Below are 25,304 nucleotides of genomic sequence, written 5' to 3'. Positions count from 1 at the left end.
CTTCTCAAAACCACACAGTGTTTGTGCGTCAGTGTATTTGTTACTGCAGTTCTTTTCTTGGCCTGCAGATGGCGATCTTTCCTCATTTAAAAAAAAAAAAGTCCATTTGATTTCGTGCATGGAATGCTTTTCAACCCTCTTGATCTAAACATGTACTTTACTTTATAATTCATCACTCCTGTTTAAAGTTTTATTTAATCCCTATTGCTCTGAACATATCTATGGATTAAGCAACTGTGGAAAATGAGATGAAACTCAACTCACCATTCCCCTCGATGTAATTAATTTATCTTTATTAATCTACTTCAACTGTCTGCCAAAACAAATTGACAATAAAGCATTATATACAAATCATAGCTAAGCTGACAGGCAGTGTAATCAGCACATGCACAATCATACCAGTCCATCTATATTACAAACAGGTTATTAGGAACTTAATGACAGAAAATAAGACAATATATAACCCAGAATTAAAGGTAAGGATTCATTCAAGCACCAGCCTATAATACAGCATCTTTAAGGCAACTTATCAAAACATTTTGATTTCTGGCCTTTAATTGTGATTTTTTTTTTCCTTTTTTTTGCTGAGCTCCCAAACTATATTTACCTTAATGTGTTGTAAAATTGAAACAATACATAGCTCATGTTATAATGCAAAAATGCAGACTATTTAATAGCCCCTACCTATGATGAGAATGGTATTTAACATTTATTTAGGTGATTAAAATCACAGTATTAGAATTCTTGTTTATAATTTTGTAATGGCCAGAAAAAAAAAGTTTTCAGTCTCAAAAGAAATATAAAGACACAGCAGAAAAAAAGTAATCTCAGAAGAATCTGAACTTTACTCACTGTGATCACTAAATAGGATGTAAGTATCTTGAAAGTGGGACACCATTTATAAACTTGAGATGAAGTAAAAAACAAACAAAAAAACAAATAAACAAAAAACAAAAACAGTTTGTTGCTTTATATGATTAATATTTTCAGTATTAATCATAATTCCCTGGGGTCAGCCATGAGGCTTTGGTCCCTTATTTCACTTTGGTCTTTTATTTCCAGCCCTTTTTCACGTTTATGTGTCACAGATACTGCAGCCTTGCTTCAAAATCCCCACAAAATCCTTTGGCTTTGGTGTAAAATTGTCAGGGTGCTCGCTCAAAATAGCAAAATTGACTTTGAATCAGTCTCTAGGGGAACCTTCACCTGCAAGGTGCGCTCGGGAGTTCCAGAGTTTCTCATAACATAAGCAGAAGAGCAGCATGTGACAGATGGCGCCCTCTAGAGGTAGTCCAGCTCCAGTGCATGGCTCAAAGCCTCGAGGTCAGCCCGACAAGACACTCTCCAGAATGGCATGTTCTTCTGGTAAAACAAAAATAAAGTAATATGAAATGCAAGTATAAAGTATAACATGCAAAATTAAGGTATATTTTTAACAGTTTGCAGTGCTTCAGCAGATGCAGTGCATATGTGAAATAATGTGTTGTTTAGAGGCATACTGTTGTACACAACCATATACATCTGGATAACATGTTGTATGAGATTGTAGAGAAGCATAAAAAAAAAAAGATCAGCCAAACCCAGGAAAATATCAATGAAATGATGAGAAAACAAACTCATTCACAGAAGCTGTAAAAATCAAGCGTGGAGTAAGGTTAACTGATTAGTTGTGGCCCATTTTTTAAGCAGTCAAAGTCATGAAAAACACACTGAGTTATACCTTTTTGGCTACGGTCTCCTCTTCAACTCCATCTCCTATCACCACATAGACTGCCCTCCGACCAAACCTCTGAGAGACACGCTCAAAGCAACTCTCTTTGCCTTTTGAAAAGGGAGATATCAGAGTTTAAGTCATTATTACAGCATTTTCAGTAAAATACTTTAAAAGGGAAATTCATTTAGTGGCATACAACATTATACAGAATAGGAGATTTAAGTTTGATGTTGTTTATTAACTCTCTTCTTCCTTTCCCAACTTTTTCTCACCTGTCTTGGTGGCACTGTATATGTTCTCTATTGGGAAGGCTGACCCTAAACCATACAGTAACACCTTGGAGAGGGCTGGGATGAGCTGGGTAGTGGTCACCAACACATTCACACAATTAGGCCTGGACGAGGGTGAAAACAAACACTAAAGTCAGTACATATGACATATTATAAACACCATGTCACCAATCGAGAAGAATTCAATTCAAAATAATGTGGAAAAAAAGTCCAATGAAAGAAAACAGCATAAAGCTAGCATCTAATGTTAATTCACCTCTGGGTGGTAATAATGCTGTGGCAGCGTGAACTGACCTCGAGTTGATAAGAGCCAGAGCTTTGAGTGCTTGAGTCAGCCACAGGTCAGTCAGGACTTCCATCTCTCTCCTCAACTGTAACCACTCTTCTCGCTTGGGACTGCCCAGCAAACCTGATCATCAGGGAGAACCAAAGCTTGACAATCTTTTAAACAACTACTATATTCTTCTTCATATCCTAACTGCATTTTTATGCCATGACACAATAACAGCTTAATGAAAAATTTCGAATGCTTCTACTTCATGATTTCAAACCGGCAAAACTCAAATCAATCATGATTTGAATCTCAGGATTCAGCTTTAGCTCCTTGAATCCTGGAGCTGATTATTTTGAGCATTTGCATGTGTCTTTCGAGTAATCTCGTCATCAAACTACCTGTAACGGTTTTATACATGCAAGTAAACCCCACGTAAAAGAAGGAAGTATGACAGTGTAAACATTCAGGTTGCGTGTTGACAGCAATGTTAATATAAAATGAGACTGGAGCTTACCCCCAACATTATTTTTGTATGTGTTGTAGACTTCCTTGACTCTGCGGTATCGGAAAGCCAGTTTCCTCATCCAGTCCACCCCTCCATGGACCCCTGACCCCAGGCACAGAGAGCCCGCCCCTGCTGGGCTTTGGAAGCCATCCGACCCAAAGTTGTAAGTGCTGCACAGCCAAAATAAAGAAAACAGCCAGGATATAAATCAGAAAGACACAAACTACATTTTTCAGAGCATATTTCAGAGCTTATTGTAGCACTCCATTATTGTTGACACAAGTACTCCAAGAATCAGTAGCTGCATTCACTAATACATTTTAGGGTTACAGGAATTCAAACAATTCAATCAATGAAAAAGGAAGAATTGCTTGAACTGTGCCAGTGCAACCAAACCTGTCGGGGCCAAGAAATCCAGCAAAACTGAATGAGCCTTTGTCAGTAAACAAATATTATATACATGCAGTATAACTGGGACAAATATAAAAACATACTTGAATGAAAAGGTCCAAGTTCAATAAAATAAATACATCAAAAAAAGTAATTTAGTACAGGCTGGTTCGCTCAAATCATTCCTAAAAGCGTCTTAAAGTGTTTCAACCAGTTTATGTAATAAAACGTCTGGACTGAGGGAGACAGAGGGAATGAAAGAGATATTTTGATGAGAAGTGAAAGCACTGGATAATCCTGTGACATATTATATGGCCGTGGAAGTTGGGCAAATAAAAGACATGCACATGCTTGCATGCATGAACACACACAGATGCACACCACTGCACACAGTCCCCTTCTCATCTCCATGCCTTTTTCTTCCCGCGCACTAAAATCCAGAGGGCAAGTCTGGTTCACAAGCCACAGTAGAACTGTCAGAGTCTCTCAGCAAAGCTCCGAGCGCAGTAACACAGCAGTAACTTTACCTCAGGTCCTGTCCATTGTCATCTGATGCCACGTCATCAATATGAACTTGGTCACATTCCTGGGAAATGAAAAGGAGAGAAGACATATCAAGTGATTCATTTCAGAGTGAAGCCCTGTACAGGCAGGTCTCTGCTCTATAGAAATGATAGCATAATAGATATGAAGAAGTGCTAAAATAAAATACAAGGAAGGAGGAAATAAGGTGTCAGGAAACAGACTGGTAAGGTGCCAGGGATATGTCTGTCAACTTAGTGGTGCAATACCAAAGTAACCACATAGTGAAGTAAAGTAAATCTGCATTTTTTTATAATGCACCTAACCATTTAACCATTGCTTAAAAAAAGAAATCCTCTCAAGAATCGCCCATTGTCCAACAATCACAATGGTCTGCATGTCGTTTGTCTCTGTTGGACCTTAATGCAACCAACCAAACTGCAGGGAATAAAACCACACTGTAGTTTAACCATGTGTCTGCAGCCAAAGCACCTTCAGCAATATGCAGTTAAATCAGAAATTTTAAAACCGTTATTATGATTTGATATGTTGGACTTTAAAAAAGAAAAAGAAAAAAAGAAAGCAGGACGACTCAGTCATCACAGACTAAGAGAAAACACACAATGCAAAGCTCTGCAAAAACTGTCTATTAGAAAAGTTCTCAGGGATTCTACACACTGTTTTTTAGCACACACATGCTTAAAAGTCCTAGTATGACTCCAAATGGTCATACAATGGCCCAGCACAGACCGGCTCACCTATCACCTTTCAGTCATCCAGACAGAGACGCTACCTCATCTTCCTTACATTGCTGCATAAAAAAATTCCCATGGGCTGTAACCCACCTCCCACTCAGGTGACATCCACTCACGTTGAACTGTAACTGCTACCCACACAATGCAAATGACCCTCGTATAATTTCATTTCAAACATTTGTTTATTCAACAGGGAACAAAGCAAACTGGATACTTCATCTGTCAGCTCTGGCCAGTTCCTAAAATGTCATCGTAAGTGCAGAATTTGAAAAAAAAAAAAAAAAAACACATACACTGAAACTCTGAACACAACAACAACAGGGATTTCATTTAGTTTGAACACACTGAAATCCTTTTATTGAACCATTAAAATTTCAACTCAAAACTGTGGCCTTGATAAGTCAGACAGTCATACCCACCATTTACAATTATGTGACCCATGACAGCAGCAGCTGTAGCCACCGGTGTTGCTACTGACATGATAAGGACAAGATAATTGCACCTTAAGACTTAACAGGCTTTGTCAGCCTGATGTGGGGTACTGCTTTACTGAGCTCTGACAACAAAAGGAGGGATAAAAACTGGGTTTGCAAATGGCTTCGTTGGCTCCTTTCCCTCCTCTTGACTGTTCCTCCTCCCATTTGACTAATTTCCCCCTTGGATACTCAGACACAGACCTATAATTACAGCACAAAGTGTACTTGTTCTCTTTTTCTATGCCCCTCTTTAAGCTTTTTTCTTTGTCAGAACAAGGCTGAGGAATTTAGGATGAAAAACATATGAACCGTTCAGTCACTAGCAGGTACTAAAACTGCATTTTAATGACCAATAGAAGCTTTTATTTCTTTTTTTAAGGAGTCATCACTAAGAGGTTGCATATCAACTTTAGCAGAGTTTTTAAAAAAAAAAATTAGAGTACATATTCCAGCAGTTTTCAACTTCATGTACTGTCAATTTCCCAGGAAAGGAAATTGTTTGGGTAATGTTGTAAATACTGTAGAAAGAATAAATACAGGATAGATGTTGTGTGAGGGGATTTCTACACTGAGTGCCACTGTGCTTTATGCCAAGTAAGAGAAAAAAAAAAAAAAGCAGCAAAATGTCAAACCTCTCACTAAGCTGTTGCAGGGAAGGTTTTCTGGTTAACAGTATGCCAGCTTACATGGCTGGATATTTTTCAGTGCTGCAGTTTTCCCAGCTTACTGGAATAAGTCTCACAATTATTAAAACATATTAAGATCCTTTGTACTGTGAGCCAAATATGGAATTTGTAAACTGGAATGATTTATTTATTTATTTTTGTACAGTAAAGCATACTTGCTAATTAATCAACATCAAATCCTGAAACTTTAAAATGTTTTTGTGCTCCTTTTTTTCAACAATTCCATCCATCCATCCTCTTCTGGTTCTTTTTTAAAAACTCACCTCCAGGTCATTGAAGAAAAGCCTTGAGTCAGCCAAGTTGAAGATCATTTCCTCCATCCACAAACCCAGAGACACTGCCTTTGAAGAGTCCTAATGTGTGCAGAGAAAAGTTAAAATATTATATACACTTCAATCTCATAAGGATACAAGCAAAGCAAAGGCAAATAACAAGGTGGAGAGAAGAACTTTTTTTCAGTGGGTTAGAAGTTCATGTGTACAGTAACTCAAATAAAACTACAACCACAATTAACACAATTTATTTCCTAAGAATAAATTGTGAATTAATACCATAAAAAATAAAATTGTGGGCTTAGGATGACTAGCAGGTTTGGTATTTCGAGAATATACTGCTAATACTGCAGACATAATAGACGCTTTGTTCTTCTTTAAATAAAACGATTTATATAGAAGTTCCAGGGAGAGGAATATTTATCTGCCAATCAAACGTTACTGCTTTTCTTTATCTTTGCTATCTTCAAGTTATTTGTTTTGGCACTGTGAGCTAGCTTTCCCAACTGTTTTCTACTGTTACTTTTCCTGATTCATTGCACCAAGTCAGGAATTAAAATGAAATTAATTCAGTGTGTAGCCTGACATTTGTTTTTTTTTTTTTTAGAAATCCCTTCTTTTTCATTTTATTGATGTAGAATCATTTAATCATCTGAAGGTTACAATGTCTATATTAGTGTTTTTGCATGTTTCAGCTTCTAAATGACAAGTATTGTTTACCGACCGGTACCTTTTAATCTAGATTTTACAAATACGTCAACATTACCATGCAGCTAGCTTGGGTAAAGTTGAATGAAGGCTTGATATTTAGTTCAGCTGCAGCGGATTTAATAACTCAAATATATACAGTCTTTCACCTTTACCCTTACATCACTCAGCTTCTCAGCTTCTGTTATTTTCCCTCTTAAAGAAAGAAAAATAAACAGCCAGGTGTCGCATTACGTCAACTTAAATTCTGTTTTTTAATAACCATATTCAAAATTACCACCTGGAGAAAATATAAATCATAACGTGCCAGTAGTCTGGCTGACAAATTAGCCTAGGTGTGTTGTCATTTAACACTTATAAAAGCAGGTGTGTGTGTGTGTGTGCATGTGAGGGTGTACTGCGTGATGGTTCCTCTTTGGCAGCAAGACAGGCCAAGCCAGGAAATGTCAGCCAAAGGTGAACATTTAATTAGTGCATTTGAAATGACAAGCAGGGCTGTGTTAAGGCTCAGGGTGGTAAAATGGGCTTGATGACACAAGTAAGGTAAATCACAGCAATTACAAAATACCTCTCTCCACAAAAGGGTTTGAAGAAAAGCTGATTAAGGACAAAAAGGGCAAAATAAGTTCAATAGGAGCAGCAGGGAGAGGACACGTAACTGGGAGAAAATGCAAAAGGGGAAGACCGAGAAAGGAAGACGTGAACGGAAAGGATGAAGTGGGTGGAGTTAAAGGCTTGAGAAAGGTTTGTTTGTCCAATTATTGAAATAATTATCTGTAATCACCTTTTTCTAAAAACTTTGGCTACTACTATACAGTAAAAGAATTAAAAGCTCCTTTCTTTTAACTCCAGACTAAAAGAAAGAAGACAAAAAAAAAGACATAGAAAAGGGAAAAAAATTCAGTTCTTTTCTTGATATGAAAGAGTTTGGGAAGGGAATTCACACACTAGAGGACAGTGTGAGGTGAGATTGATGAGATAGTGCATGCAATGTTATGGGAGGAAGGGTCAGCTCCTCATATGGACATCTATCCACTTCTGGCTCACCAAGCTAGTGAAAACAAGTGTCTTTCAACAAATCCATTAGTCTTCCCTCAGACTGGGTCCGGATTTACATTTACATGTCCAAGCATTTGTTAATAATAAGAGTAAATTACATTGATCCAGTTGGAAGACACTAGTATGAGAAGCAGGATGCAAAGGGGTGAAATTGAGTTAATTAATTCCAGAATTGAATGCATTATTTCTGCCATAGTAGGATGAGATTCTTGCAAATTAAGGAAGAAATGTTTCTAGCTTCTAAACTGTCTCAATACGTTGGACTGTTAATCTGTTTTTCTATTGTCATTCATTCAATTCCTCTACTGCATGTCTGAGTTTTGATGTCAGAATCTGTCCGGCCAAGCTTTCCTAGATCCAGCAGTGGGGTGTTTGAGTGGTGGGAGGAATCAGAAATTTTTGGCACATGAGTCACATTTCAACACATCCACAGTCTAACTCACTCCCTCTCTTTTTTGGCTCTTCCACTCCTTCTCTCCTCACCCCCTGTCTGTGGCAGAAAAGAAAGAAAAAGAAACAACCGATCTGAGCCGATCAGAAACGCTGCTCTCAAACTCCCATAAGCCTTGTGTCAACCCGCAGGGGGACCGTGAGAATTCAAAACACAGATCCCTGGCCAAAAATAAGAAATGCACCACTGTCCACCCCTCGTCAGCTGCCTGTCTGTTATGTAAAGGTCCCACTGGCTGTCAATCACGCTGCAGGTTGTCGGGGTAGCTAAACAGCCCTACTGCATTATGAAAAGAAACAAGAGGGCAGAAAGGAAAAACAGCCAGCGTGTGAAAATGCTCAGGGATGAGACTCAAAGGTCACGTGTCTCAGGCAGCCAAACTGTTGACCACTAGTTAAATAAGCACTTGACTGCTGAGAGAAAGCAGCGGTATGTGTTTATTGTAAGGGTTTTGTGCCCACCAACCTTATCACTGGCATCAACAGTGTGTGATTATAGCTACAGCATACACTTCTTACAGTAAATGACAAAGAGAAGGGCTGTATCGCTGTACCTTGCCAAATCGTGAGGAGAACGTTCCCGTGAGGAGCGAATGGAAAATAATGATGGTTTCATCCAGATCCCAGATAAACACTCGCTGCAGTGAAATAGCAGATATGTAATTTTAACCACATGACAGCTTGTGAGTGTGTGTTGGAAAGAAAAATAAATATTGCAGAGAAATGCTGCTAATTTCCAACACTGTGTGACCATGTGTTTACCTCTATATCAGAGTCCAAAGGTGGAGCCGGGTCACTGACTCTTTTTCTTCCTCTCAACTTGCCATCTGAACCCCTTCGTGCTGGGACTCCCTCGTCTTTACCTGGTGTGGGGGGGCTGGGTGGTGGGTGGTACTCTGCTAAAACACACATGTAACATTTTATAGATTCAAAGGGGAAACTATCTGGCCTTACAATGATAAAACAGTGGCACATAGTATAAATGAAGTGATTAAATCATTTAAACATTCCTGAAAAAACAAAACAAAAAAAAAAAACCCTGCATCTGGTTTACCCTAGGGCACAAAGCCCAAATTAAATTTTATATAATATTGTCTTCCCACTGCAAATCTTACAATGTCTTCTTTGCTTTCTTCCACTTATATTATGGTCCAAACCCTAAAGCAATTAATCAATTAATCAAATTTACCTGTATGGGATTCTGGGCTGTGATTGGGCAACATAATTGGGTGTTCTGGGTGCTGATAGGGTAATGGAGCAGGGATGGCAGCAGGGCTTATGTTGCTACTGGGTAGGTAGGGGCTGTTGTAGTGATGTGAGTTATAATATGGTGAGTACTGACTCTGACTGTAGCTTGAGTACGCTGAAAACTCCTGACAACACAGACAAGAATATTAGTCAGTGGCATCAAACATCCGTTGATAACTGATTATCTTACAGGACTGTCAGAGTTTCTCTTTCATTTCCACAAATAACAATGCAAAGATGTGTGTTGTGAATACTTACTTGTTGTGCAGGGTTGAAAGGGGTGGAACTTGAGATTGAATGGCTGCTTTGAAAAATTCCAGATGAAATACCACCACCTAAGGAATAATGCAAAGACAAGGGGTAAATTTTAAGGTATTAATCACTCATGAAGGATTAAAAAAAAAGATAAAATTCTGAACTGGAGGGATATTTGAGCTTTAGATGTAATTTCCCAAGATCTGATCTGATCTGTGATCTGAGGAGAGGAAGTACTGGGCAGTAAACTTCGACTCCTCCGTGACTGCTTAAAGCTACAGAAGGCTAGAGTGTGATTTATCATTGACATGACAATACAGGTGGGAAAGTCTGCTGCTCCTGCTGCTCTGGGAATCTTCTAATCTGATCAAGCTAAGGCAGGAATGTCTTCCTCCAAGTGATTTTGCCCCACAGTGATGATGTCTCACCCTGCATCTTCCTGTCAGGTCTGTGGATACTGTTTGTTTGTCTGATTAACTACTTTTCCTGTAATTTTATCACCTCCACACACAGCACTGGAAAATATTTCCAATTTTCATTCCATTCCTTTAGTTTAACCGTTAGCTTGATATTAAAAAAGCTAATTAAAATGAACCAAAAACAAGCAGAAATACTGGCCATTAGCCAAACAGTAGAAAATCAACTTCTTATACCAACTGAGAAAAAAATGGGCATTACATTTTCAGAATTTACTTTGAGCCTTGCATTCATCCTTGGATGACAGAATTTACACCACTTTGACCCAATTAGAAAGTCCAACATATGTGTAAGCATGCTGGGGCTGTTATTACTGCTACAGATTTTAGTATCAAAGCAAGGCATCACCAAACTAAAATCCATCCTCTGCGAACCATGAATTTTAGTTGATGCTTCAGAAACCAATAAAATCATCAGCATTCATTACCTCAAAACATGCATGTCCAAACAGGTTTAGGCAATCTCTCTAAAATGTGTTTGGTGTGTTAAAGGAAGAGTAAAGGGAATCATCAAAGTTATTATAAGGACTATCGATGTATGCACAAAAAGGTATGACAAACCATCTAACAGTTGATATATTTTGCTGTCTTTGGTAAACCAAATGATTTTCAGACCAGTTGTACTAACGTAAAAGCCATGACTCTAGCTGGCACTGATTTTATAAAAGGAAAAGCCTTAGAAGAAGTTTGAGCATCCAACATTCCCTTTATGGTGAAACAAAAAGCTTTTCATTGATAACAGCTTGTTATCAGTGAGTGGTTTTATGTAATAAGCAATTACAGGGAGGTTAAACTGACAGACGTTAGTTAAACAGCTAGCTTTGAATGCTAGCTGCACAACAAGTTGCCAGCTGGTGATATGAAATAATATTCTCTTTCTCAATCATAACAAGAAAGCTATCCTGAAAAATTTTTTTTAATTGAAATTACCTTAAATAAATTGTGTTTACCTTCCATCGTTTCATAATTCCTTCCTCACCATACCACAGTGCATGACAAACAGTAGAAAAATGAATCAGTGGAAGAATCACAATGAAACCTCCCCAAACAACACAGCAGCCTTTAGAGTGACTAAAGGAAAAATACAGGACATCTCTGGAGTAAACACAAAAAAAGCTCCCATAGCCCCCATTTGGTTTGAGTTGTACACACAGTGTACAGTAAGTACGTTTTTTGAAGGCTTTTTGTGGTGCCCGTGTGTATCTCTGTGTGCATGCTTGTGTACTGTGTACAGTATAATGGATGACATGGAAACATTCTGAAATCCTACAAACATTTGGTTGTTGTGGCAGTTTATTGCCGTTTGAAGTTTGCAGTTAATGATTTATGCATACAAATATTCAAACAAATGTATTTTGTTTGGGAACAGCGTCTTTCAAACTCTAAGTACACTCTGTTAAAAACTGTTTGTTGGTTCAAGGGCGATCTAACAAAGCACAGTCACTGAAGGCTCTGCAGTTTCTGAGAGATTCCATCAAAAGTGTGTTTACATGAATATTTACATTCCTGTATAATGTCTCACATCTGAAAATTCTCCTAAAAGAAAGTTATATGGAAAACAAGAATTTACTTGTCTGGAAAGGACTGACAAGTAATTGATCTGGAGTCAGCGGGTGACTGGAGAAAGATACATTGTTATTCTGAAATACATTTTTATATATTTTTTTAAGGTAGCTGGCATTAATGTGAAATCCTCTCTGTTCCCTAGGCTAAAATGTTAGCAATGGCTAATGTTATAACAAATAACAAAATGCGGGCTACTCAGCAATCATCCTGGCATTTCTGTAACTTTTTGATGTTTTCTTAGTTGTAATTACAAATATGGACCAAATAATGAATTATGCAGTGAAAATATCTGTGAAAAGTTGGTGCATTATCAAATTCTTATCATTATTATTAGAGTACACTGCAAAATAACAGCATTTTAAAAGTACTACAAAGTCATGTCCACCCCTTATCCATTTATCGCTCTAAATTGTTTCATCTCCCTTTTGTCTCTGACATTCAGTGGAAATAGCTCATGCTCTGTCTGCAATATTAAACCTATTCACCCCTCCGTAAAATGCCCCTTAACCTCTCCCCTCTCACACACAAGGTCAATTTCACGCTGGTTTCAAAGCCATAAAGTTGCACTGAGCAAGTCATGCTTTGGGCGCCGGACGACTGAGGAATGTGTACAGCACAGACACGCACACTCAATCACGAACACACACAGACATGCATGGGCACAGTGCTGCACAGACTCACAAGCATGCTACATCTTTGTCTGAGCATTTGACTGTCAGCGAGACCCTCTGCCCAGCTATTGCTATCTCCACAATTCATATTTTCCCTCTATTGTCTCCTTTTCTCTTCCTATCATCTACATGTTTTTTTTTTTTTTTTGACTCTCTCTCCAGAGAAACTGACACAAGTGCTTGCATGCTGTGTTGTTGGTCTGAGTGGAGAAAGGGGGCCTGACCCCAAGAAAAGAGGAGGGGTGGAGAGACTTTTGACGCCAGTTGTCCAGACCGCAGCTAATGGAGAACAGGTGTGGCAGAAAGAGGGGAGGAGAGGAGTTAAGGACGACAGCAAGTATGGATGCTCCATCCAGTAACGCAATATCAGAGATGGTATATAAAAGGTTTGTGTGTTGCTGTATGTGGTAGCATGTCCTTAGTTTCAGTACACGTGGTGTTTCAGACTAACCATGTGTGTGAGAGTAGCTGTAGAGACTTTGACTTGATGGAGTACTGCTGAAGTTGGAGTAGCCCAGTAGTGTTGTCTGTCCTGGAGAGTGACTTAGACCGTCTTCAGTTTTAATATCTAAAATAACATTTAAAAAAAAAAAACAAACAGAAAATTAATGCTGCATTCAGGACAAGCCTGATCAATAATGTTGTGGATTATTTTCATAACCAATTACACCAAACAATGCTATTACTAGATTTTTCATGTTGATTGATTAAGTCAGAAACCAGTTTCATCTAGAGAACACACCAGGCCTGACTATCAAGTTTTATTCAGTCTTCTTCACGTTATCAAGTTGCAGTGCAGTGTGAGTGTTTATATTTTCCATCTTGAAAACCGTTTTCCTCAGCAACACTGATAACCAACTTTGAACAGAGCCTACACAGATTTACCACAACACTAAAACGACTGATAAGTAACACAAGTACCACTGATCATCTTGTTACAATGCAGTGTTCTGCCGGTAAGCCTCTGGTTCTGGCCTTCCTGGATGTTACCTTGCTACATGCCACCAACTTAGACACATGTACACCCCTTCAAAGGCAGCAGCCTAGTTCAGAAGGACAATGCACCTCGCAAACTGCTCAGAAAAAGCTCTAAGATATCAAAGACCCAACAGTAATCATTTGGCCCCTGAACTTTCCAAATCCCAGTCAAATCAACTGATCTGCGGGATGTCCAGTACAAACTGTTCCACAGAGGCCCAAACAGAACAGGACAGAGCCAGACAGCCAGTGTCTATGCCCTGACTGGAATGAGGAAGACCTACATAATATTGCTAACGTGGTTTTTAATGTTGTGGCTTATTGGTGTGAGTACAATGACAATTTATCTTCTTAGCACAATGTCACAGTTTGTATCCACCTCAAGTCTACCTCAAGTCACTGTTTTGTAATTTCATTGTTTTGTATATTCATAACACTGTGTGTGTTTGCACTTACTGTAAGATGGCATGCTGTAGCCCTGTGTGTGGTGTGTGTACGGTGCGTATGGTCCTGCGGGCTGGAGGGCAGAGCTGTACTGAGTCTGTCCATATGCAGCCATGACAATGATCTTGCAGAGGGAAGAAAAAAAAAAAAAACATGAGGCAACTTTTGTTAACTAGTTCTACTTCTCTGTATTCATTAGACTGTTTTTGGCATGTTAGAATTCAGAATGGGGAAGAATGGATGGCTGCCAGGAATCTTTCATAAAATTAAAAGAGGTGTTGTTTTTGTTCTGTTTTTTTCTTTCTTTCTTTTTTTTTTTTACTAGGGTAGGTTTGCATGATTCACAGTTCAAAGTAAACCTTATTTGTCTTATACAGTGCAGAGCCTCAGTTTATCCACTGTCTAAAACAAGCCATTTTCGCTCCTCTTCTTTTTTAATTTACCTGTCTTTAAGTATGCTTTCTTGTGATTGGCTGCCACTTGCAGACATAAATGGATGGATCTTCTGTGCTCACAGCCAAAGTTGTGTGCCTGAGATAATCCTATTAAGGATCTCCACGCTCTATACAGAATTGTGAAGATCCAAGAGCAGAAAAAAAAACTGCCTGGACCAGTTTGAAACCTATTTGATCATGCATATATATATATGTACTGTAACAGTACATCTATACAAGACATAAAAGTGAAGAAAAACACAAGTGGGCACATTTTAATTAGTTAATTTTTACAACCTTTCTGTTTAAAGTTAGTCACACTTGTCAAAAGATGACTTGCATTGAAGGTTGTTGCAGTTCCTTCATCACTTAAAATAAGTAAAAAAAAAAAAGTAATGCCATATAGGTTATCAAGTTCATTTTTAATTTTAGTGACGAATGTCTCACCTGAGGGTATGTGATGTGCTTGGATTAGGTAATAAGAAGCCTGTGAAATGAAGCAAGCATGGATAGTGTTAGAAAACAAGCCATAAAACCAGCCAAGAAAAAGGATAATTTCACTGAAAGAGATGACTAACACTTTATTTGAAAAAAGGTGAGGTACAAATTAAGATAAGAAGTTTATTATGCATAACATGATTTTTTTTTTTTTGTTGTTGACTGGAAGTTTTGTTCTCTTACCTGCTCTTGTAGAAAGAGCTTAAACCTCTTTATCCTCTCACACTGTTGTTTGTCAGGTTTCTTTCAAGCTGTCAACTCTCCTATAAAAAAAATAATAGTGAATAGGTATGTAGGACATAGGTCTGCAGTTCACTGACACATGGCAAAGTGCCTCAAGCCCTGTTCCATTAAGACAAAGTGAAAAATCTTTTCTTCATGCAAACAGTTCAAAAGGTAAATAGGTTTAATGATGACAAAGAAAGAGGGAGAGAGATTAAGCTGAATGTAGTATTGATGTGACGAGTCTTTTCATAGTGGACTCTGCCAGTCAAATAAGAACTCTGACAGTCAAATGAGGAGTTACAGAAACCTGACAGGTACTACTGTTGATTTTTTTTTTTTTTTTGAAAAAGAGCCCACTATAACCTTACAAACCCACTCTGCTACCTAGCACCTGTTCCATGCAAATTGTGTTTAGCTGCAGAGGAAATAGTTCAAAAACTAAAATAACGGTGGGGGGTGGATGAGGTTTTCAACAGACTTTCTCCTGTCTGTTGGGTGACAAGATGGGACAATAGAGCTGATGAGAAAATATGATGACATGATCAAATAATGAGGTGAGGAGAGGGAAGACTTTGCAAGACATTTTTTTTTTCTGAGCTGCATCTGCTCTTGAATTTCTTTGCTTCTGCTGGGTAATTGAAGGCAATGTTGCAAATTAATATGAGAAACATGATAACATATTGCTTTATTGGACTCAAATAACCACAAGCAGACCAATTTAACCCTTTTGATTGTGAATTTACAGATAATTAAATATCACAATGGAATATGATATAAGACTCAATTATAAAGCGTAATATAGCTGCTTTCTAATTGACAAAGGCAATAAAAATAAGAAAAAGGGGTCCTTTAAAGTGAGCTGAAGGTTGAAAAAAAAAAAAAACTGTGGCAGATAAATTAGTCAAAGGATGAAGCTGAATGAGGTCAGCCTGTCCAACAGAATTCCCACTCACATGCTGGAAAAATGCCAAAATGTCATCTTGTTACTGGGAATTTATGCTTCAGTGAGAAATCGACTCCGTAATCTATGGTGTAACTCAATGTGCACCTCCCTAGAAATTGATTGGCCTGTTCAGCCATCGATTCCTCCTGTGCATTTCCAGCTACTTTTTTTTTGCCACTTTTTTGCCATCTCAATATAAGGAATAATAATCATATCAAACCAAGGACTCCTGCAAATTCCTGCAGAGAGATTGCTTGAACTAATGAAATGGATGTGAGGGAATGTACAAATAAGTGGGAAAAACTAGAGGAACAAATATGTTTGCCCCTCCAAAAGACTGACCACAACAAAGAGTAGGGACACAGGAGGGAAAAAAGTCCCAGCATTTTATTTGCTTCTATCAGCTGGCACCACATGTAAAACACCAGAACACGGCCACACAGTAATTAACCCATAATGCACCACACACAAGCATAAATGCCACCTACAACGATGGCCACTTACTTAGTTTACGTTGTAGAATCACATTAGTCTAAATCAGGCCTTACACATCTAGGCTCAAAATTATGGGTTACCTTAATTCCAATTAAGATAACTCTTGACTTTGAGGCATGCAATGACACTTTAGGCAGATTCTGTCAAAATGGTTTTGAGAAGATCCACAAAGAAATGTCTTTACAAGTTTGCTGTGGAAGTCCAGTTACAATGCATCTAAGTTCTTTGCAAAGTAAAACACGAACCACGTGCCAAGTCTTATCACCAGACATCAGTAGAGACCTCTGAAATTCTCTTGTGCCTGAATGGGAGAGAATTCCTGCAGCCATGTTCTCAAATGTTGGAGAAAACATTTTCTGAAGAGTGAAGTCTGTTAGAGCAGTTAGATGCACTGTTCCAGAGGCCAAGTACGTTTCAGAGCATTGAAGAAAAGTCTAACTAAATGCCTAGTTACCTGCCTCAGATCAGCACAAGTACAGCTATTCTTGTTTTTTGTACATATATGACTATATTAAACAGCATGAACTATTTTATTAATTTTATATCCTCCTTTTCTCCCCCCCCTCTCTCTTTATTGCCTTTGGCCATTCCAATCTGGCAAAGCTGCAACTAACTGCTTGACCTCCAACCTCAATGACAACACAATGACAGAGACAGATGACAGTGATGACTTTTAAGGGAAACTAGGTTTCAGAGCAGCAGAGACATGAGGGTGACTGAGAGAGAAGACTGAAGTGACAGAAATGAAAGATTCACTATTAGTAGCATCACAAAAACACAGATAAAATACACTGTATGTCATTTGTCCTATAATCCCTGTGCTTGTCTGTAGTATCGACCTTACCATAAACATAAATAGATATAAATCTGACATTTAGGTGCTTTACTGAAGTTATTTCCTTTCTTTCTATTAGAAATATTTTTTTCCAAGTTTTAGGCTTTGCTCAAATCTCTCAAATGATCAGTGAGCTTTGTTTAAGGCCTTGCAGCCATCAAAGACCCTGATCTGACCCTTATCATAGGCAGACTGTGAAGCTCAGGATGATGACACTGATCCTGCAGTGCAGAAGAAAAATAAGGGAAGCTCTGTTGTGCTTTGCTTTTCCTAGTACTTTCCAGGGACCAAAAGTAAAAGCAACGCCCGTTCTGAGTCCTCTTGACTTTAGTTGCAACAGTCCTGCATGCACCCACACACACACACACACACACACACACACACACACACACACACACACACACACACACACACACACACACACAAACTGTATCAAAGCCAAGGCACTTCCTGGTTCAGGTTGAGGCCTGGGATGAGGGCGGCCAAGGCCATGGGAACTACAGGACACTGGAAGGAAGACGAGTGGAGCTCAACAGAGATGTGGAAGGCCAAGAGCTGAAACTGAAGCTAAAACAAACCCAGCAGTGCTACGGGGGGCTGCAAGGCCACAAGGCCTATCTCACCAGCTTCACCTGGGTCTCAGGGTTCTGCTAGACCACCGCTTATTTCACGGGTATCAAATTCTAACTTTTGTTGGGTGTATTTTACTTTAAGTTCAAATGGCGTTTGAGCCGATTAAAAGAAAAACATCTGTTTATGAAGACTTACCTTTCGTTCAGTTAAACCACAGACATGACTGACACAAAACTGACTCACGCTGTACATAATAAACTAGACAAACTTATAAGGGTGTTGGCATGCTCAAGAAACTGGTTTTTATGATGTGTTATCACATCTGAAGGCAAATTTTTTAAAAAAAATGCTGAATCAGAAATAAATGTGACTTGAGATGTGTTTTTCATCTCTTCTTGTGTAAAGTCCAGTCTTTGAGGAAAGGTTGCATAAAAAGTAGTGTGAATGTTAATGAAGCTGTTTCAGATACTACAATACTTAATGCATATTTAATGAGCATTCACAACTGACAACTCAAATGCAGAAGGAAGAAATCCTAAAAAAAGCTCTAGGTACTTCTACTTTGAACAAAGTTGTAAAGTTTGGTATTTTCACTAAGTGACCTATAAGTCTTCACCAGATGATGGAGGTAATTTCGAACATAGGGTGTTCCCCATCTTATTTACATTAGTCATAAAATTACTGTATATTAGGTGACTGGAGTCTGTCTTGTGTTTACAGTGTCAATATGTTTGCAGTGACAGTGTCTGTCTGAGTCTCTGTGTCTATGATTTGATAGTAATAGTCTGGTTGCAGCCTGAGGTGTTCCTCTGACGGTCTGACCTTTTGAATCATCATCTTCACCTTGAAAAGGTGATTTGGTGGTCTGCAGTCATGCCATATGGGACCCCACCTGGAGCCCTCAATTTGTACAGTCTGCATAAGTGCCTGGGGGAACTTTTGGGTAGGGGGGGCATTTAACTGTTGCACACAAACCTCTCTCTCAGCTGCTGATAGAACAAGGACCCACTATTTGAATTTGTGTCAAGATTTTGGGGAGGAACTTGATACCATCTGCCAACTACTGCCCTCTTTAACCACTTTTGGCACACACCTGACAGTTCAGACTACAGGGAAGAGCAAAAATATATAGCTACTTATGTTCAGAACTATTATTTTGTGAATTTGTGAATTTAATAATAATAAAAGAACTACATCCATCTAAAAGTAAAAACAAAGCCAGCAGCTCCAAATATAAATGAACACAAGCTGATTCAGTACACATGGAATACACTGTTGTTTTTCGTGACAGTTTCTTGATTTTTTTTTTCTTTTTTTTGGTAATATAATGATAAAAAAGCCCTTTCAGAGCTTACAAACTCTGTCCAGAAATGCTGGAAAAATCTTTCAGTAAACAGTGCAAACTACATGCAAGTCTCCAAAACTTTCCATCCAGGGAATGGGCCTCGTCTGGTACTTATTTTCGTTATCAATTATGTCCGCTGATTATTTTCCTAAGCAAACATGTTGTCTAAAATGTACTCAAGTCTTAAAATTGCTTGCTTTTTCTGTTTACGTTTACATACTTTTTTTTTTAACTCAAGTTTCAGACATTCGAGAGACATAAACTGTAAGATGGTGTCATTGTTGCATCGGGGGGATAATAATGATATTAAAATATTAGCAAATTAATATAGGGCGCCTAATTTTTGTGCTCATTTTCTATGCGTGCTTTGCTACCACTGACTGCTATTGCCGTAACTACATGAATAAAGAAATTATCCTTACCCACAGATAAAGCTCCATCAACAAGAGAATGCACAACAATGGTTTACTTGTGACACTGTGTCATAAAAATATAAAACTATACAAGTTTATATATATATATAAAAATCCACAGGCATAAGATGTTCCCATGTTTTAGGCACCTGTTACAGTAAAAATGACCTGCCAGGTCTTTTGTAGCAATCATGCAATCATTCCCAGCTTACTATAACTTATCTATGATATTTACAATATCAACTAACAATTAGCAAATTCCAGCCACCAGTTTAATATTTACACAAGTGATCAAGCCCTCTATTGACTAACTCGAATTTCAACGTCTCCTTTGTTCCCTTGAAATAACCTAAACAGACAAATGAATAGTGACTCTATTCAATTGTCTTCATGTAAAACTTCTGCTACTTCCAAATGAAAATAAATGAAGAGTGAAGTCACATAATGACAGATACAGGACTACACTGAAAGAAATAGAAGTCTTTCTGCAGGCAGCTTCAATTAACCTCTGGCAGCAGTGAATTTGTTGTCAACTCTGTCTACACTCTGTAACTTTACCTCCCAGACTTGTCGACCTTTTGTTTTCACTTGACTAACTCCAACAACAAGACTGCTTGAACATTAGACGTCCACTCTGTCTCTCAGGATTCAAAACCTTTTTATTCGACAATGCCAGCATCTTTATTGCAGTTTCTTAAACACACACTCTTTGCTCTGTTCTACATTTCAACTTAACAAAAGTCTGAATTCCTTTTCATGCTTCTTAATTCTTTCTTTCTTGCATGCGTTTCTTTGCAAACACGGTTCACTCCCTGTGTTTGACAGCTAACACTGATAATATCCCTTATAATTTCCCCCTGTAATATTGCCAAATCCAAGAAGGACCACCTACCCCAAAACAAGTGCCCCGGGACAGGGGTCAGAGTGGGGGACAGCTGGCAGACCTCCCAGCAGCCTAGAGGAGTGGGTGTGGGCTGGAGAACTGGGCTGACCCCAGTCAGATGGTGGTCTGGCTCCCAGGTAAAAAACATCTGGTCTGGTAAAGGGAGGGTGGCTGTGCATGTGCTCATGAATTTAAAAGTGACATACGCCTGACTGCATGAGTGCTCCTGCCTTCTCTAATGAACTGAGGCACACACACTAAAGTACACACACATTCAGACTTACTGCTTTATTAGTCATTAGGACAAAAAAAGGTTTACCCTCACTCATCTCCCTACCACATTATGGTTACAGGCCGCCATGGCTGCTAACAGCTGGCCAGACAGAACTCAGTAGTAGCTGAATCTCAAAGGTACTACAGACAGACTGAGGTTCAATTACTTCTTTACTGGTAGCTTTACTGTGTAACCGTGTGTTTGAGAGAGAGACAAAGAAAGCAAGAGAACGGAGAAGTAAGAGTCATTTCTATCTTTATGGAGAGATAAGAATGCCAAAAAAAAAAAAAAGAAAAAAAGATATTTTAAAAAATGAATAAGAGCTCTGCAAAAGACTGGTAACCCCCCCGAATTAAATAAGCGGAAGAAAATAGATGGATGGATGAATTAGATCTAACAGATGGAAAAATGGTGAGAAACATTATATTATATGAGAAAAAGTACTGCTAGAGAAAAATTCTGACACATAAAAAATATTCCAAGGACAACAGAAAAATATTAAATTCTCTTTTCATGGAAAGTACCCACACATTAAGCGCCCACCCCCCCAAAAAATGAAATATGGTCACAGTAGACTTTGCTGCAATGTGTGTGGCTGCACTATTCAAGATGAGATAAGGAGAACGGAGATAGCCAGAAATACAGCTGTTGTCTGCTGACAGCCCAGAGTTTATTACACATACACAGACCTAAGCACACACCACCACAAGGCCTCCCCAGGACTTTTCTGGGCCTTAAGGGAATTTAAAAAAAAAGGGTGGGGTGGGGGGTGGGGTTGAGAAAGCAGGAGATATTTTGGGGAAAGTCTGATAACTACCGAGAACCAACAGAGACATTTTTAATTTCCTGATTTTTTGCTAAACCAAACACATCGACAATAATAGAAATCTACATAAACCTCAATGGTCTGGCAAAACAAGTGATAATTCAACTGGCCACAAATATATTGAATGCTAAAATCTAACTGGAGATTACATTATTCTATGAATATGAATTAGAAGAAGGGAACCAGCTTGATGTTAAAAACTCTAAATTATTACCTAAACTGTGTTGGCTTTGTTAGACACAGTCAGCTTCTATGCTGTCAAACTGTAAATAAAGAATCATAATAAAATATAAATTAATATTTTTTTGTTTTGGTCAGGCTTCATTTCTGATCACTTGTCCTGATGCTGTAAATAGTTTAGGGGCAGTAGTTCTATGAGCTGAAACCTAAACATTGCTTTTTTTCTGTAACTTGCTGTAGCTCTGCTCACTCTTATTGGCATTTACTTTCCTTTTTTCTTCATTTTATTACATTTTTACAAGGTCACTTGCAGATTTGACTAGTACTGAGGACATAAAACATGGTACATTAAGAAAATATGAAAAATAAACAAACAGGTAGATGATCAAGCAAACACACAAGTACAGTTGTCACTTTAAAGTAGCCATTATGACTCTGACCTTGCGTGATTGTTTTTTAGAGTCAGGATTAAACCCGCTGTTTTGCTTGACTATTGTGCTCCTGTCACTGTTTAAAGGACAGGAAAAACGAGTGTATATGTGACACTCGTCACCGTCATCAAACATCAAGTGCAATACACAGCAAATGCATATGTAAATATGTCTTCAGGAAAAAGTAAGCACAGCATGCTCATTAAAAAACAAGGACAATACATTAATCAATAGTGCCTAACAGCAAAAAAGCTAAATCTAAATGGCAAAATGCACTCACTTTGGTGCAGCAAATTAAAATGCTTTCCACTGACAGGCTATAAGTATTAAGATGACACTATAAATGTATTTGTCAAGATTATAATGCTGCTGTAACCTTAAATTCTAGTCATTAAGACTGCTTGACTCCCAGTGAGAGAGAGAGAGAAAGAAGAGAGAAGCTGAGGAGAAGGGGACACACAGAAGCCATAAGACATCAAGAGCTGCACAGCTGTGAAGAAATATAATAAAATTGGTGCAGATAAAGTCAGGAAGAGCAGAACTTCCTATGAAAATATTTATCATTCCAGAAACTTTTGGCTACAGGGGTTTTTGGAATTAATTTGTGTTTTCTTAAGAGGGGGTGCCTTCAGTTCAGGATGGGGAATTCTCCACAACCCAGGACTTTTTGGGTTGCTGCTTATTCACAATTTATTAGAGCTAGTAATAAGAACCATGAAGTCTGAGGAGAGAGCGGGAGAGAGACTTAGAGAGGCTCGGGTCAGCCATAGAGAAGAAGTCCAGAAATGGGGCCTAATGTTATTAGGAGACACACCACAGTGTTAAATCAAACACGCTCGAGCACAAACCTTGCATATGCGGTTTGAGCCAACCTCCCCACCTCCTCCTTCAAACCCCTGGATATTTGTGGGGACTGAAAAAGAGGCAGCTCAGGAGATTAGGATTTATGGTCAATTGGGGATCTGAATGTCATACACGAACGATCTAAAGTAAGGCTCCCTCTTTGGAACGCAGGTAACTGACTGTGACTGGCAGATATGTCAGTTATGTCCTCAGAGTGAAAACTGGTATATGAGGAACGTATTTCTCTTTCCCATGCAATATTGGAAAAAAAAAAAAAACCTCTGAAGTAAATCTATGTGTACAGAAATGTGGTAATTTAAATGATTAAACTTTAAATTTAAATATTTCCTAACTAATAATATAAGTTTAATCTATATATCACCCCCCCCCCCAAAAAAAATCTACAAGAACTCCACGAAAATGCAATGCCATAATTCTTTGCTGTAAATACATTTATTTACATGAGTCTGTTAAAACCGTGAGGGGGGGGGCATTAATCATTACTCTTCCAACTGTGCACCTGATAGAAATGTTTAAAAGTGATCTGAATGACTGGCAAAACAAGAGAGTGAGTTTCTAGAATGGAGCCATGAAGGGGTCCTTGAAAATATGAATACCAGCCTTTGAAAAACGCTTACAGGGAGGCTCCCCTAATTTAGTTAATGAGGGCCGTTGCGTGGCTGCTAAAAGGGTGTCAGTGATTTGGGTGTAATCTTCTGTGCTTACAGGCCCGAGCGAAAATTAGAAAAAGAAAAAAAAAAAAACACTCCAAGAAAAGCAAAAGGAGCTCACACACTTCTACCCCAGATTTTTCTTAAACTGTTCAGCGAGACACAAAATAATCGTTTTGCTGATGGCGATTTGGGGATTTTCTGCTCTTATAAATTATTCTTAAGAATTATAATTGAAAGCTTAATGAGCTAGAAAGTATTACTCGCAGCTGACAGGATTTTTCAAACTACACTGAGAAAATAGTTTACTTTTTTATGGCGCAGCATTTTTCTGCCTTAGAGTCCATTTGTCCTGACATAAATAGAGTTTTTTTTTTTTTTGTATTATCAAGTTATCACACATTACATAAAAAAACAAAACAACTTTGACCATACCAATATTAGCCTAATTATAAAATAATAATAATTTTTGTTTAAAAAATGCCAAACCAGTGTAGCTCAGCTTCATAATATCGTAATAATAAAATATTATGCCGTACGTTTACTTCATTATATCCTTTGTATGATTAGAAAGAAAGAAAGAAAGAAAGAAAGAAAGAAAGAAAGAAAGAAAGAAAGAAAGAAATTATCTCAAGGGGGAAAATTATGCTACATGTAATATTTATCTCATAAACTCACAGTGAGATTTGAAAATATTAGGAAATACTCTAAAACAGAAACATTTCGTAGCGACAAGAAAGAGCCTGCAACTCTACGGGCTGTTTAGTCTGCATAAATCACGGGTACACTGATACTGTGAATTATTATTATCAAACTTACCATCATTTAGAATAAGGCATATGCAGGAAAAATCCGATTACCAGTCAGAGCCTCTCCATGCCGAGGAGAGTGCCCGCAGATCTTTCCCCCCCCCAAGTGTCCCAGCTAATCAGTGACAACCCGCTCCTGTGGACTCGAAGCTCCTGAGACGAGGAGGAAGAAAACGCAGACGCTCTGGATCGAGGGGCTCCAGGTGACAGTTTTCTGCAGGCACTCGCTCGCATCGATCTCTCCTCTCTCCGTCTGCAGCTTTTCAGGAGCGTGTTTGCTTTCCCGGCGGTGGGGAAGTGATGTTAAGTAAATGAAGAAAGATTTCTGGTTCCTCCTCCTACTACTGAAGGAGTGCGGGCGCGCTGCACACTGTCTGAACGCGTGTGTTTGTGTGTGTGCGTGCGCGCCCCCATCTCTCAGCCACTCCTCGTTCATGCCCTCAGCAGTAGTGCCTCACTTCTCGCCTATCTTTAAATCTTTTAGTCAAAGGCTCTTCACCGCCATTGTTTACACAACGACGCTTAAACAATTCAGGAAGATACGCTGATGCTGAGGACTTTCCGTCTGCACTCCAGATATGAAGAGTTCCCTTAGTTTGTAGTAAATAACTCCAGGGTACTGACAGTTTTATCGAGCGTTTGTTATCTTTAGTGTGTCTGTGTGTGTCTGGAGAGTCACAGGCTCGAGAGACTTGAGAGATGAGAGATAGCACATACAGCTATGATGAATGATTTTTACACTGGCATTTATTTTACGGGCCTTTTTATACGACGATTGCTTTATTGCTTTTTTTTTTTTTTATCAGACAATTAAAATATAAAAAGAATCCTTTAAAGGGGCTGGAGAAATACTTAAAAAGGTTAATATGCATTGCTTATTTAGGTGA

At 38.5% G+C, this 25,304-nt stretch overlaps 1 protein-coding gene across 3 annotated transcripts; it reads right to left on the bottom strand.

Annotated features, from left to right (window-relative positions):
- Positions 1-265: 265 nt before the first annotated feature.
- On the bottom strand, positions 266-24,750 carry eya2 (EYA transcriptional coactivator and phosphatase 2). 3 transcript variants are annotated; one of them, XM_030729064.1, is made up of 16 exons: positions 24,428-24,750; positions 14,855-14,934; positions 14,621-14,660; positions 13,752-13,863; positions 12,769-12,885; positions 9,608-9,684; positions 9,291-9,474; positions 8,864-9,000; positions 8,656-8,739; positions 5,876-5,965; positions 3,701-3,759; positions 2,793-2,953; positions 2,299-2,413; positions 1,987-2,108; positions 1,721-1,821; positions 266-1,362 (listed from the first exon to the last, which is right to left on the bottom strand). In XM_030729064.1, exons 4-16 carry the CDS (start codon positions 13,852-13,854, stop codon positions 1,282-1,284), a joined length of 1,431 nt encoding a protein of 476 aa, XP_030584924.1. In that variant the 5' UTR covers positions 13,855-13,863; positions 14,621-14,660; positions 14,855-14,934; positions 24,428-24,750; the 3' UTR covers positions 266-1,281. The 3 variants fall into 3 exon arrangements, with proteins under 3 accessions (XP_030584924.1, XP_030584926.1, XP_030584927.1); XM_030729066.1 differs by having other exon boundaries at positions 1,282-1,362; positions 8,864-8,997; XM_030729067.1 differs by lacking the exons at positions 12,769-12,885; positions 13,752-13,863; positions 14,621-14,660; positions 14,855-14,934; positions 24,428-24,750 and adding an exon at positions 11,031-11,149 and having other exon boundaries at positions 1,282-1,362.
- Between the last annotated feature and the right edge of the window lie 554 nt (positions 24,751-25,304).

The sequence above is a fragment of the Archocentrus centrarchus genome, chromosome 5 (genome assembly GCF_007364275.1).
Source record: "Archocentrus centrarchus isolate MPI-CPG fArcCen1 chromosome 5, fArcCen1, whole genome shotgun sequence".
NCBI lineage: Eukaryota > Metazoa > Chordata > Actinopteri > Cichliformes > Cichlidae > Archocentrus > Archocentrus centrarchus.
Note: the sequence above shows the minus strand (reverse complement) of the source record. Positions and strands in the feature narration are given on the sequence as shown.